The sequence below is a fragment of the Miscanthus floridulus genome, chromosome 17, assembly GCF_019320115.1.
Source record: "Miscanthus floridulus cultivar M001 chromosome 17, ASM1932011v1, whole genome shotgun sequence".
Classification (NCBI taxonomy): domain Eukaryota; kingdom Viridiplantae; phylum Streptophyta; class Magnoliopsida; order Poales; family Poaceae; genus Miscanthus; species Miscanthus floridulus.
Window position 1 is genome coordinate 26,475,200 of NC_089596.1, and position 14,278 is coordinate 26,489,477.

Here is a 14,278-nt window from a genome sequence, read left to right on the forward strand (position 1 = left end):
ACAGGGACGGTGGCGGGGGAATGGCGTCTCCACCCTGTCTCACCCGTCAGCGAGAAGAAGGGGAGAGAGGGAACGGTGGCTAGACAGCAATGGCCATCATGGCATCGAGAGCAGGGGAAAGGGTCGAAGCTCACCAGAGTTGAGCCCGCCAGCGATGAGGTCCTCTAGTGAGGGTTACCAAGTGGTGGACGAGGGTCAGGAAGCCGAGCCATAGCTCTGGGTGGAGGTTGCTAGCCACAGCGGTTCCCGTAGTGATGGCGGTGGCATGTCGGAGCAACCACGGTGGCACCACATCGAACAAATGGCCTAGAGGCCCTATCTTGCTCAACTAGTTATGCCTACGTGTGTGTGAGTGTGTAGTGGGCTAGATAGAGGTGGTGGAGAGCTTAGTCGAGCCTTGCTGGTAGTTAGGCGGTGTTCATGGCGATGTGGCGAAGCTCGGTGCTCGGTGGTAGCGAGATACAGAGGGAGAGAGGGAGAAATAGGTGAAGGAGGTGGTGGAGGGGTGGCTCTAGAACTCACCGGCCACTCCAATCGACTAATGCCGTGGCGAGGAAGGAGAAAGGGGAAGGCGGCACTAATGGCATCGGCAATTCCTGTTGTGGGGAAACTTGGCCTAGAGCTCTACTGGAAGGAGGAGAGGAGGAATGGAGGAGGAGATAGTGTGGTCTAGCCTGTGGCAGAGCTCGTAGCAGTGGTGGCGAGGCTGGAGCATCACTGGTTGGCCCTATTTATAGGCCATCATGGCAGCGCCGGTGGGAGAAATATCTCCCGACCGTTGGAGATATTTCGGCCACCATGCACGTGTGGATGGCTAAGGTGGTTCGCCATAGTGTGGCCATATTCATGCGCATGCCAGAGCTTGGCCTTATCCATGGCGGGCAACGGTGGTGCCTCTATGTGGCCATGGGGGGCAAAGGGTAGAGAGGAAGAGAGGGGGAGCAGTGGAGCCGAGAAGCTTCCAGGGCATCCTCGTCCTTATCTACTTTGCTAGGGCGGGAACGGGCGGCGGTGCGGCCGAGGCACCCTACCAGCGACACGGTATTCCTGTCACTGGTGAGGGGTAGACGACGGCGCTGTGTGCATCAGTGAGTGAGAGTGGAGGAAGGGAGAGTGAGGCCTGCTGCCGCTGCGGCCCAACGCGGGGGAAGAGAAAGGAGAGGGGCGCACGAGCAGGCCGTGCCGATGTCGCTGCTGGCCTAGGTGTGTGCGGGAAGGGGAGGGAGGAGCGGGCTATCGCGGGCCAAGAGAGAGGAAAGGAGCCCAATATTCATTTCCTAATTCTATTTCCTTTTTATTTTTCCTATTCTTCATATATGGGTTTTTGAATTGAGTTGAATTCAAATTTGAGTTTTGTTTTCAAAGATGGGGTACCACCATAAGTTCTTTAAGCCAACCAACAAGCAATCAATCATCCAAGCAAGGTTACTCATGTAGTTTCTATTAGGTTGATTTATATATTTATGCTAGAATAAATTCTAGATGGGTTATATTAATTCCTTTTTAAGTGATTCACTTTCCTTTTGAGTTGGTGTTTATTTGTTTTAGGTAAAGTTTTAAAAAGTTCAAATTTTTAGTGATTTTTATTTTAGGGTCAAAATCTAGGGTGCTACAGGGTGACTCCTTCTTCGGCCTCTTGAATCTTTGCTGGACCAAAGAATGACCACTCTCCTACTTCTGACCACATCAGCGGGGTACGACACTTTCTCCCGTATAAAGCCTCGAATGGTGACATCTTGAGGCTGGCTTGATAGCTGTTGTTATAGGAGAACTCTGCGTGGGTCAAACTCTTCTCCCAATCTGTGCCATACTTAAAAACACAAGTTTGAAGCATGTCTTCTAGGATCTGGTTCACTTTCTCAGTCTGACCATCTGTCTAGGGGTGATAAGCTGTGCTATAGTCTAGTCAAGTCCCCATTGCATTATGTAGACACTTCTAGAACTTAGACACATACTATGTTCCTCGGTCTCACACTATGCTGATTGGAGCTCCATTAAGTCTGAGAATGTTATCCTTGTATAACTTTGCCAGCTTCTTGACTCTGTAGTCAGCTCTGACTGCTATGAAATGGGCCACTTTGGCTAGTCTATCGACTATTACCCATATGGAATCATGGCCTTTCAGGGTTTAGGGTAGTCTGACTATGAAGTCCATGGATATACCTTCCCATTTCCATAGTGGAACATCTAACGACTTCAACACACCTACAGGTCTCTGATGCTCTGCCTTGACTATGTTGCAGATGTCACATCGCGCTACATGTCCTGCAATATCTGCCTTCATGTTCTTCCACTACAAGAGCTTCCTCAGGTCTGTGTACATCTTGGTGCTTCCTAGGTGGATGCAGTACTTGGAATCATGTCCCTCTACTAGGATTTCTTCTCGTAGGGCTTCATCTGAGGGCACAAAGATTCTATCTTTGTACTAGACCGATCCCTGTTCATCCTATCTGAACTCAGGACACTTGCCGAGCTCCATGAACTCCCATATCTCCTGAATCTCGGGGCAATTCTGTTGAGCCTCATGGATTCACTTTCTGAGGTTGTACTGTACCCAAAGTTCATTCAACTGATTCTTGGGTATCACTTCCATTTTGAACTTCTCCATCTCCTAGCACAGCTCTGGCAGTATGGTGCTAGTCATCAGGTTGTTGCAATAGCTTTTGTGACTCAAGGCATCTACTACTACATTGGCCTTTCCTGGGTGATAGTGTATCTCCAGGTTGTAGTCCTTGATCAGTTCTAGCCATTGATGCTGTCTCATGTTCAGATCTTCCTAGGTAAAGAAGTACTTCAGGCTTTTGTGATCTGTGTAGTTTTAACATTTGTTCCCGATCAGGTAGTGTCTCCAAATCTTTAGAGCATGCATGACGGTGTCAAGCTCAAGATCATGGGTAGGGTAGCACTGCTCGTGCTCCTTTAACTGTCGGGAGGCATAAGCAATAACCCTTTCATTCTGCATCAGAACACAACCAAGACCTTGTCTAGAGGCATCACAAAAGACCACGAAATCATGCTAGATACCGGGTAAGGCTAGCACTGGCATGGTAGTGAGCTTCTCCTTCAGAGTTTGGAAGCTTTGCTCACATTCTGGGGTCCAGTCAAACTCCTCAGTCTTCTTCAAAAGGTTGGTCATAGGCTTAGCTATCTTGGAGAAATTCTTAATAAAGCGGCAGTAATATCCCGCTAAACCAAGGAAACTCTGAATGTCTGTCACGTTGCGTGGTTGTTCCCATTCCTTCACAGACTCAATCTTGGTGGGATTGATAGCTACTCCTTCCACAGTGAGTATGTGTCCTAGGAAGGCAATTTCTTCAAGCCAGAACTCACATTTACTAAACTTTGCATACAACTTGTTCTGCCTCAGCTTTTCCAACACTATCCTCAAGTGATGTTCATGTTCTTCTACAGTAGCTGAATAGACCAGGATGTCACCAATGAATACTACCACAAACTTGTCCAACTCATCCATGAACACCTTGTTCATCATGTTCATGAAGTAGGCTAGGGCATTAGTGAGCCCGAACGACACTACTATGAACTCATACTACCCATACCTTGTGATAAAGTCTATCTTAGGTATGTCCTTCGATCAGATCTTCATCTGCTGACACCCGGAGCAAAGATCAATCTTGAAGAAGAACTTGGCATTCCTTAATTGATCCAGCAAATCATCTATCCTCAGCAATGGGTACTTGTTCTTAATGGTCATAGCATTTAGGTTCTGGTAATCTACGCACATCCTCATGGAACCATCCTTCTTCTTCACAAACAAAATGGGAGAGCCCTAGGGTGAAGCACTTGGCCTGATGTACCCTTTGTCGGACAACTCCTTAAGCTATTTCTTTGCTCCTCTAGTTCATCAACTAACATGTGGTAGGGCCTTTTTGCAATGGGTCTCGTACTAGGCAAAAGGTTGATTACGAACTCAACATCCCAATCAGGTGGCATTCCTGGCAATTCCTTGGGAAACACATTGGGATACTCACGTATTATGGGTACCTCCTCCATAGATTTGGCCTCCAAGGCACACAACATGGATACTGTCCTCTCATGGTTGGGTTCACAGCGGATCACATGGCCGCTTGGGTGGGTTATCTTGACATATCTTAGTGAGCAAGATATTACTCCCTTGTGTCTAATTAGCCAGTCCATCCCTAGTTTGACATCCAAACCATTGGAGGGAAGCAAGGTGAGATTGACTAGAAAGGGAAATCCTTCTATTGTGATACTCACTCCTTCACACTTCTTCATGCATCTAATGTTGCCTAAAGGAGAACTAGTGTCAATAGCCTCCTTACGCGAAGTCACTGGTACTTTATGCTCTTGGCACCGAAATCAAACAATACCGAAGCCTTAGCTCCATGCACAATGAACATACCATACACCATGTCGGTGGTGGCTTGAGCATCCTCCGTAGTCAGGTGGTTGAGATCATCGTGAGCAGATCCAGCAACATTCTTATATGGGGTACCCTGGATAGGTGTCTGCCTTACGAGGGTCTACACAGGTGGAGCAGCCTTCTTCTTGGGGCAATCAGCAACCTTGTGGCCTGGCTTGCCATAGCTGAAGCAGGTGAAGGGTGTACTGCCTATAGAGGTAGGCGTAGCGGCGTTCCACGTGCCAGTACTTTGAGCGGGGTGGTGGTAGTTGGTAGTGTAGGTACCACCTCCATGACTCAAAGTAGGTGCAACTCCCTAGATAGCATGGGGATGGGGAATTGAGGGTATGTTCGCACACGGCTTCTGTGGTTCCGGTGTGCGGGATGAACTCTCAGTCTTACGCTTCTTCTCCTTGTAGAGGGCATCAGCCTCTAAGCGGTCTCTCTCAATCTCTAGAGCCTTGTTGACTATCTCCCTCAGGGTGTAGCAAGTATGCCCTAACATACCTAGTTTGATGCGGGTGTTTAGGCCCTTCTTGAAGAAGTACATCTTCTTCTTCTCAGTGTTGGTCTCATCTGGTGTGTACCACATCATCTTGATGAAATGGTTAGCGTACTCGTGGATCTTCTATGATCCCTATGTGATGTTGTGGAACTCTGCTACTTTTGCCTTTAGGCATGTGATGCTCATGGAAAGCCTTAGTGAACTCCTCCCATGTGATGTGAGCGGGGTCTGGGTGTGTCTCGCGGAAGCTATCCCACCAAGCACGTGCGGCACTTGTGAGCTAGTGAGCTATGACTCCAACACACTCCTCGTCGGAGCAAGTGGTCAAGTCGAGCTTCTTCTTGATCTCGTGCAACCAGTCCTCGGCTACGATGGGATCGTCAGTGCTATTGAACGTAGGGGGCCTCAGCTTAAAGAAACCATCCAACTTGTGCTGAAAGTTGTTTGGTGGACCTCCATTGTGTCACAATAGTCATTTAGCCAAGGTCTCCATTAGGCGGGTCTGATGGTCCATCACATCTGCCAAGAGTGGAGGTGGGCATGGTACGTTCTCCTCGACATGTGGCTCCTAGATAGGTGGATCCTAGACTAGCGACTCCTGCACAGGTGGCTCCTGGACAGGTGGCACTAAAATAGGTGGCTCCTATACTGGTGGCTCAGGGGCAACACCATGGGGTGCATCCTCCTCAAAAGTTAAGGGGATGGGACCGATGCGCCCTCCACGATGACCTCCTCGGCCATGAACGGCCGATGCAGGGGAAGGGGATCGGCGAAGCAAGCGGTTGGATCGGCGGCACAACATCTTGCTATACAAGACATTGGTGGTTAGAGTTTATCATTGAACAAGTTAAAACATTTTTAACTAGCCGTATAGTCAATCAAAGAAGCATGAACAACCATAAAATGCATCAAGATCCAAGCATTCATTACATGGGTTTATTACACAGCGATATCTCTAGCGGCTATGCTAGCAGATTCACACAGAACGCTCTACTCGCTGGTTGGCTCCAAAAGAGGGATATTCTACTCTATCCTGAACTGGTGAGTCATGGCTCCTTTGCCACATAGGGCAACATCATCTCCACTACTCCTACATTATTGCAACTCTCCGAGAATCTAACCCTGATGAGGTGGTGGGGAAGGGGTGCGGTCCATCTAGCAAAGCTCAACATCAGTATGGTGCATCCTTTTGACGAACTCTAGGACTTCTTCTAGCTCCTAAGTCTTCTTGGCCTTAGGGAGTGCCTCGACTGAACATGCTAGCAGGTTGATCCAGGTAGGCTCAATGTGGAACTTCTCCTTGCGCGGCCTCTTACATGATTATCGTGGAAGGGTCTCCTACAGGTCCTGGTACTCCTTCACACACCTTGCATCGGAAGCTTCCCAAGCCTCTCCCATCCTGTTCACCTTATCCTTTAAGTACTTGGTGTACCTCATGTACTCAATAAGGTGAATCTGGTTGTGAGTAGCATTGTTCCTCATTTCCACTATCTCCTTCTCCATGAGGTTGTAGAGGTTCTCAAGCCTCAGCTTATGGAACCCATACCTCTTCTCCTTGTCATTCTTGTTCTCCAAAGCAATCTTCTTTCTCTCCAAGGCATCCTCAAGCTTGAACACCTTGCACTTGAGGTAATCATTACGGAGTCTAAAGTCTCCAATTTTGTCTCTCATATGTACAATTTCCCTCTTTAGCTTATCTTCTTTCTCCTTGTAGACGGTTGAGCTGTACTGCAGATCACATTGATCCAAGTAGATCTTCTCTCTTAGCTGGGGCTTCTCCTATTCTTGGACCAAAAACTCTTCATCCACTCTAAACAGCATGTCGCGGTAGCGGTGGTTCTCTGCTTCAACCTAAATGATGTACCAATCCTGGTGAAGGATGTACCATCCCAAAACCTAGAGACAACGGTCTGCTTCATTGAAAGCGGCTTGATCAACAGCGACCTACTACTCTTGGGTACTCCTGGCAAGATCCATAGCTCGAGGAAGCAAATGGTATGGCCCATTCTTGAGATGCTTGTATGCGTCATGCAGCACGAGTCAGAGAGCTGATCGTGAAACTGACTGCACACATGCATCAATGGACGTCTCCATGGCAAGAGAGGTGATAGCATGTAGCTCTAGCATGGTCCTACTTGTGGGAATCTTGATGGTGATGACCATGTGGCCCTTAGGTCCATTGGGTCCCATCTCTTAGTTGCAGGTGTACTCAATCAACTCAGTGTGAACAACAAGCTCCTAGAGCACCTCACGAAGCAACTATGCAAAACCTCCATAGCTTTCTCCATTGATCGATCATGAGCCAGGTGGAGGGTGTCATCTGCATCCAATAGACCAGAAGACAGGGTAAGCAAGTCAACAAGAAGGTAAGCCATGCATAAAAAGATGCAAGGTCGGTAAATATAACCCAAGGGACTGGGTCACATTCCTATTTCTATCAGCCAATTATAAGGGTCTCGTCCTATGGTCAAGTATGGCTATTAATACCAACTAAAACAATCGACGATTTCCTCAAATAGGAATCTATAGATACAAAACATAATGTGATAGTCCCTGGAGATCATGCCATCACATTATCAAATATCAGTCGATATCATAAGTCATACATCGAATACCTATCTTAAAGAAGTAGAATAGAGGGGTTTAATCTTTATTACATCGCCATTGGCAGAATCACACAGAGCACACATCATCTCAAACACATCAGAGAGCATGGTAGTGGACGTAGACACCATCTCCTCGGGCAAACTCGAGTGTAGAATGAGGCCTCAAATCCTCCCAACCATCTCCCTAGAAGTCGTACTCAGACTCAAGACCTGTCAAACAATTATCAGAATGATTTGTACTGGCCACTAGCTCCCACCCTATGCTTTGTGTATGCTTTGTGGTAGTAGAATGCAAGGGTAGAGCAAAAGAGCCTATTTGTGGCTGTAGTTTTCCTATGCAAGTTCATCAATATTTTATAATTATTTCTCAAGTTTTAACCATCATCACCCACACATCCATCCATTCCATCCACACATCTCACCTCACTCACTCTATCTAGGCGGCAAGGTCAACTCCCTCTCGTACCTTGCCTCAACGGCTGTCCTCATCAGTTCCTGCAGCAACAACAAATACAAATTACAATCTATATGCCAAGAAGCAGTGTAGTTTAAACTTAATTGTATCTGGCTAGTTGTCGATGCAAGGGTGGCCTAGAGTCTTTCCATCTATCTGCTGGCCTCCTCTTCTTCTACGACCTCCACCACGTTTCAATGGTGAAGAAAAGTTTGTGCGATACGGGGAGGTGTTCCCCCAAGACATGGTACCTGTCGGTCTATTTCTTCTATCTCCTGATTGGCGCATCGATACCTCTCTTTGACTATTGCGCTCAGGGACTAGCCACTTGTTCGGTGCTAGTGGCTAGTTTGTGCACCTTGTCTTCACTTACTGGCCCTAGGGGATCGGTTGGATCTCCCGACGCTATGGGTGCCTGCACCGTCTGCTCCCGACTAACGCCTTTGGCACCACTGCTGGTGGTTGGTGGCACTCCATCATGATGCATTTCTCCGGCGCTGACCGGGTGCAATTGTTCGGTCGACGCCTCGCCGTGCCATAATGATTATCAAATACTTCAAGAGTTAGCGCAATTCGAACAGATTATGGAATTGACACTCATAGATCTATCCGCTTGACAGCGGGCCTAAACTTGCATGGCCGGACAGAGCTCCCTGCTCCGGCGATCACTACCGTGGACTTCATGAAGCCTAGGGGTGCTTGGCTCACCCCTGTAGTCTCCGGGCTTGTGGTGCTTTTCCCCCAGCTAGAGCATCTTGTCTAGACCCGGGGACATGGTTGTCTCTCCGCACGGCTGGACTCTGCTCCTATCGACCGGCATCTTCCTCCATCCTAGCGCTCCTCGCTGGGCTAGGAGCGTTAGGGGGGCATGCGCGTTGCCCTTTGCTAGAGGGTCTCCCTGTCTTCATCATCATCAGACTCCGGTGCCACCACTAGCGGGCTAGAGGTTCCTTTAATTGCACTCCTCCACACGGGTGGGAGGGTGCTGCAGTGCCTTTTTTCCTCTTCTTGTCGGCCGGCCCTTCTTGGACCGACTGTTTCCTGCTCCTTGTCGGATAGCGCCGACCGGGAGTGGCTTCCTCTTATTCGTCCTCAGAGGTGGATGACTCCTCATTCCCTATCGCCTGGGTAGCTGGCTACCGCCCCCAGGCATCCATGCTAGTTGGCCAGGTGCTATCTGGCATGTTCGAGACATACACCACCCGGTCCTGCATAGTAAACATTTGAAGACACGATGTAGAGCAATACAGTAATGGAGTAACACTGGCAAAGCTAGTCATTTTTAGTTACCTCTGAATGCGAGTTCCCTAGGCTGTATGTCATCTGCTAGTTTTTGTTTCTAATCCTTGTGCTCGTCGAGAAGAGTTTTTTGGTTCGCAGGCCAACCTCTACTCTCTCCAATAGCTCGGGCGCTTCCCAAGCAAAATCATCATCCCTGTACTCATATGTAGGGTGGACTCTCTCCTTACACGGCTAGAGCCGGTGAGTGATGAAATTCAGTGCTACATCGATCCCATCCATTTTGGTTTTCTTCAGAATTGACATGAGCTCTTTCACTTGATTCATCTCTTGACTGCTTGGCCGTGCTGTCCAGCTTGCATTCGGTACCGCCAGTTGGTCAATTTCAGCCGAGATGCTTAGCTCCTAGTTTTTGATGTAAAACCACCTCGCATTCCAACCCTTCATTGATGAGTTGAGAGGGACGGTGATGTATTAACTCGCCATTCCATCCCACAACACCAGGTAAACACAGCCCACGACCTTGGGCGCTCTAGATCTAGAGAAGGGTTTGAGGCAGAAGAAGTATCAGAAGAGATTGAAGTGTGCATCTATGTCGAGGTAAGCTTCGCATAGATTGATGAAGATAGCAAGGTGGAGGATACTATTGGGATTGAGATGGCAAAGGGCAATCCCATAGTAATGGAGAAGTTTGCACAAAAAAGGATGTGCCGGACTTCTAAAACCCCAAACAAAGAAAGATTAAAAAACAATGAGCTCATCGGTGTTGGGGGTAGAGAAATGCTCACCTGCGGTGGCTTGGTTTGGCAGGATGCCATCAAATACCAATGCGTTGATATCCGCTTCGGTGCAGGTCGATTCCACCCACTCAGTACTCTAGGTGGTCTCCGTGCGAGTGCGCTTCCCAGACGGCGTCATGGATTAGATGTGGATCTAGAAGGAGGAGTTGCTTGCAGCAGGGTGGTTATGAGTTGTTTCTACCAAAGTGCAAGGTAGGCGGAAGAATGGCACACTGTGGAAGCAAATCGCGCAAGGAAGATGGAACAGCAGTGGAAGAATGGGGGTCATGCACCTTGGGCAGCGGTATTTATAGCTTGCCCTGCCCCTTCAAATCCTAGGGTTTTTGGGACACCGTGGATGCTCTAACTTCTCTGTGGGCGTTTCAATGGGCCGTTAAATGGACCTTCAGTTCTCTCCTTTATAGTGATTAAGTGTTATGCATAATTAATTTCTTTAGGGCTGGCGAAGTTTCACACTTATTTTCTCTAACCCTGCTACAAGATCTATCGTCTCATCTTCCAATAGGCTCAGGGACTAAGTGTGTACACTTCACCTTACGGTGAGTGTACTTATTTTTCCTAGTTTTCAGCTAAGCTGGGGAGTAGCTGGTTCTCAACAAATCTGGGGACTAGCTGCATTTTTGGCTATGTTTCTGGAGTTTTCTGTTCTTTTACCCTACTACAAGATTTTTCCCAATCTTCTGGTAGGCTCGGGGACTAGGTGTGTACACTTCACCTGGCGGTGAGGGTATTGTTTCTTTTCCTGAATGGCTATCGGCTAAGCTGGGCCTGTTTGCGTGAAAAGTTGGAGTATTATGTTTTTTGACCCTAGCACTAGGTGCATTCTTCACCTAATGTCAGGCTTAGGGACTATAGTGTGTACACTGCACCTTGTGGTGCGTGTACTAGTTCTGCTAAGTGCTAAGCACTTGTTTTATTACATTGTGGTTAAATATCATCTGCATAGGTGCTAAGTTCTAACTGCTAAGTGCTAAGTTCTAACTAAGTCATAGGTGATATTCATCTGGCATTGCCTCTAGCACCTAAGTGTGTACACTTCACCTAAGATGAAGAATTTTCAAATTTTAATCTTGAGCTCCTTACATCCTATTGGCAATCCTTACTTGGTTAAGTCTGAGTTCAATTAACCAGTTAAACTGGTCGGCTCTCATTTTCATTGGCTCATAGATAAGTTAAACTGGCCAACGAACTGATCTATTAACCAGTTAAACTGGTCGGCTTCAATTACCTTTGCTGGGATTATCAGTTAAATTGGTCGGCTTTGTTTTTGACTACTCGGACTTGATCAAGATGGCGTCACCAAACGGATGCAAGGTGCTCGAGGACTAGCTGTGGGGGGTATAACCTTGGGTACCCACGACGCAAGACATGGGCCGCACCACCTGGGACGGTCCAGCCCACAAGATGATGACTTGCGGAGCACAACATTTCTTGGTGCACACCGCAAGGCTTCAAGGTGATGTCTTGGAGATTACGATTGATCTGCTAGGATATGCCAAATATTAGATTCCTTGTAAAGATTGTTGCTTATATGATTAGACTTAGATCTAACTGACTTATAACCCTACCCTCTAGGATATATAAGGCGGGTAGGGGACCTCCTCAAAATCATCTCATTATTCCATCCCACAAATAATACAATCTGCCGAACACAAGACTAGGGTATTATGTCTCATTGATGGCTTGAACCTGTCTAAATCTTGTGTCTTGGTGCTTGTATCTGCCATCCAATTCCTATTCACTCACACCTCCACCAAACAATCTACTACCGTGGGCATACCCCTCGGTAGACTACTGACCACATATCATCGATAGGGACCAGACAAGATATCTTCTCAAGTGGGGATAACCAACACCCCATGCTTCAACAGCACCTCCATCCCATGGATTCATCCCATGAAGACACTCCTCCCTAGAATCTCCTCAACTCACATGTACCCACCATAGGTACCTCATGCGGGAAGTGCTTAGGTCACAGTCCCCTGGCAAGACTCATCCTCAAGACTCATCGTAGAATCCTATCCAGTCGACACAACCCTCACCACACACCCAAGACACACGCCAAGATCTCCCCAAGTTGTTATCATTATAGCGGCACATAGTGCCTAGCCACTCACAAACAATCATCCACTCAGCATCACATCACAGATATAATGCAAAGTAGAAGTAAGTAGCGAGCAAGCAAGCGAGCATCTATCCTAACAGTGGGTGTGTAGGGGTAAGGTTGCGACAAGGTAATGGCTTCAAGCATTTCTTCCATGCAACCTATCATAGATCATTCGCATGAAAGTAAAGCACTAGCAGCTACATTATTGCATGTCTAATAGGATTCGATGAGGTTGGGTGGGATGTGGCACCGGTAGACTGGTCATCTCCAAGCTCCTCGGTGTACTCATAGTCATCCTCCTCAGTCAGCTGATCCTCTAGAGCTACCAAACGGGACATATTGTCGCGATAAGCGACTCCTGTAGATATACACAAAGAAGCAATAGAAATCCAAAAGATCCAAATGCACTCAAACACAGGCCTGTGATGTAGAGCTCATTTTTAGGAGAATTTTGGAACTAGTTTCATATTTTTCTGAGGTCGGATGGATTTATTAAGAATTTTCTAAGTTTAATCTATTTTCTGAAAAAGAAAAAGGGGGTATTAAATCTGGGAGTGACACGTGGCATGCTCTGATTGGGCGAGGCAATTACGGTCACTGATAGGCGAGGCCCACAACCCACAAAGACTGACATGTGGGGTTGGGTCAACAGTCAGTGTTGACTGGTCAATGGTTAATGTTGACCGGTCTTAACTAGGTCAGGTTATGCACCGGATATGGGCTGGGTTATGCTGGTCTGGGCCAGGCCGGCACGACCATGTGTTGGCTCCTCTTGCAGCCTTGTGGCAGGTTTGGATCGAAATGGGCCACGTCCATGGGAGGGGCGCATGGTGGCCCAAGGGGCTGGTGCACGGTGGCCCAAGGGGCTGGAGCACCGTCTATGGTGGACCAAGCTCACATGGGTGTGGGTGTGTGTGGCGCACGGTGCTGTCGATGCACACATAGGCAAGCAGGGAGGGGTAAGGTGCTCTGCTCTCACCGCGAGGGCTCACCGACGTCGAAGCACAGCGTGGCAGGGCTCAGCGGTGGCTTGTTGGCACCCTTAGGGCTTCCTTGCCCTCCGGTGGATGCTGTGGGGGCCTAAAGGTGGGGCTTTTTGGCTTGTCGAGGTCGGCTATGTCGACAGCAAACACGGTGAACGTGGCGGTGCTATGTCATGCATGACAGGAGCCTAAGGAGGCTCCTTTCCAGCTCAATTGAGGTCACTGGGGTGCTAATCGAGGGTGGCACCGGTGACCAAAACCCACGGTGGAGCCTGCTCGACGGCAGAGCTCATTGTGGGGCTCCGACGAAGCTCTAGCGGTAGCAATCTATAGGCTAGGGCTGGCTAATGGGCAAACCACTTAGGCGGCTAGGTGCGTGTGGCTAATGCGGATGCTACCAGCCCTTCCTCAACCATCGAGGCATCCAGGATCGGCGGGAACATGCTCAGCACGGCAGCGCCATGAACATGTGCACTCGCCAGTAGCATGAGCACACTCGGCTATTCCTAGGGGCTCTAGCTAGTGTGTCCTAGGGCTACATGAAGTCCTCGATGAGGTAGAGCTCATTGTGGGGTCTTTGGAACCTCTACCGGCTCGTGGTGGCTGGAATAGGGCTCACTATGGCCGTGCTCTGGCCATGGTAGGCACTCGGGTGCGGTATGAAGGCGCCAGCATTCCTAAGCGCTAGGGGATTAGCAAGGCCATGCCTTGGCCCATATAGGTGCGTGCATGTGTGCAGCATGGTGTGACAGCCAAAGGTGAGGCCTTTGGGCCTCCTAGATGGGGAGTCCACGTCAGCGGCCATGGCGGGCACACTAGGGAAATAGAGCAGGGAGGCGAGCTCACCGTGGGCTTAGGGCAGTAGGCTAGTGGAGCAGTGGTGAGTTGGTGCAGCAGGGAGGCAGAGCAGTGTGGTGCTGAACTGCTATGTTAATGAAGACGATCAGGGCGTTGTCCTCGTCTCTGGCAAGCTCGATCCTCTTCCTCCCTCCTTCTCTTTCCCTCTACTTCTCTTCTCTGGCCTGGTGCAGGGCATGTGTGGCCACCCAGTGGCGGCGGGGTGGTCTAGAGGCGCTAGGGCACCAGGGTCGGCTTTTATAGCTAGGCGCGGCCATGGCAAGGCGGCACATGGTGGGTAGTGATAGAGGGGGTACATGTATGGCGATTAGAGCCTCAAGGTTAGAGTTTTGGGGCTTGGCAGGG

At 48.8% G+C, this 14,278-nt stretch overlaps 1 protein-coding gene across 1 annotated transcript; it reads right to left on the reverse strand.

Annotated features, from left to right (window-relative positions):
- Window positions 1-2,818: 2,818 nt before the first annotated feature.
- On the reverse strand, window positions 2,819-3,490 carry LOC136515451 (uncharacterized mitochondrial protein AtMg00860-like). Its single transcript, XM_066509031.1, has 2 exons — window positions 3,041-3,490; window positions 2,819-2,956 (listed from the first exon to the last, which is right to left on the reverse strand). Exons 1-2 carry the CDS (start codon window positions 3,488-3,490, stop codon window positions 2,819-2,821), a joined length of 588 nt encoding a protein of 195 aa, XP_066365128.1.
- Window positions 3,491-14,278: the final 10,788 nt, after the last annotated feature.

Bases quoted from the DNA above. Each gene is read 5' to 3' on its own strand.
- LOC136515451 (XM_066509031.1), bottom strand. From the start codon at position 3,490: ATGATGAACAAGGTGTTCATGGATGAGTTGGACAAGTTTGTGGTAGTA. The intron at 2,957-3,040 runs GTGCTAGCCTTA...GTTCTGATGCAG, and splicing joins AGAAGCTCACTACCATGCCA to AATGAAAGGGTTATTGCTTA.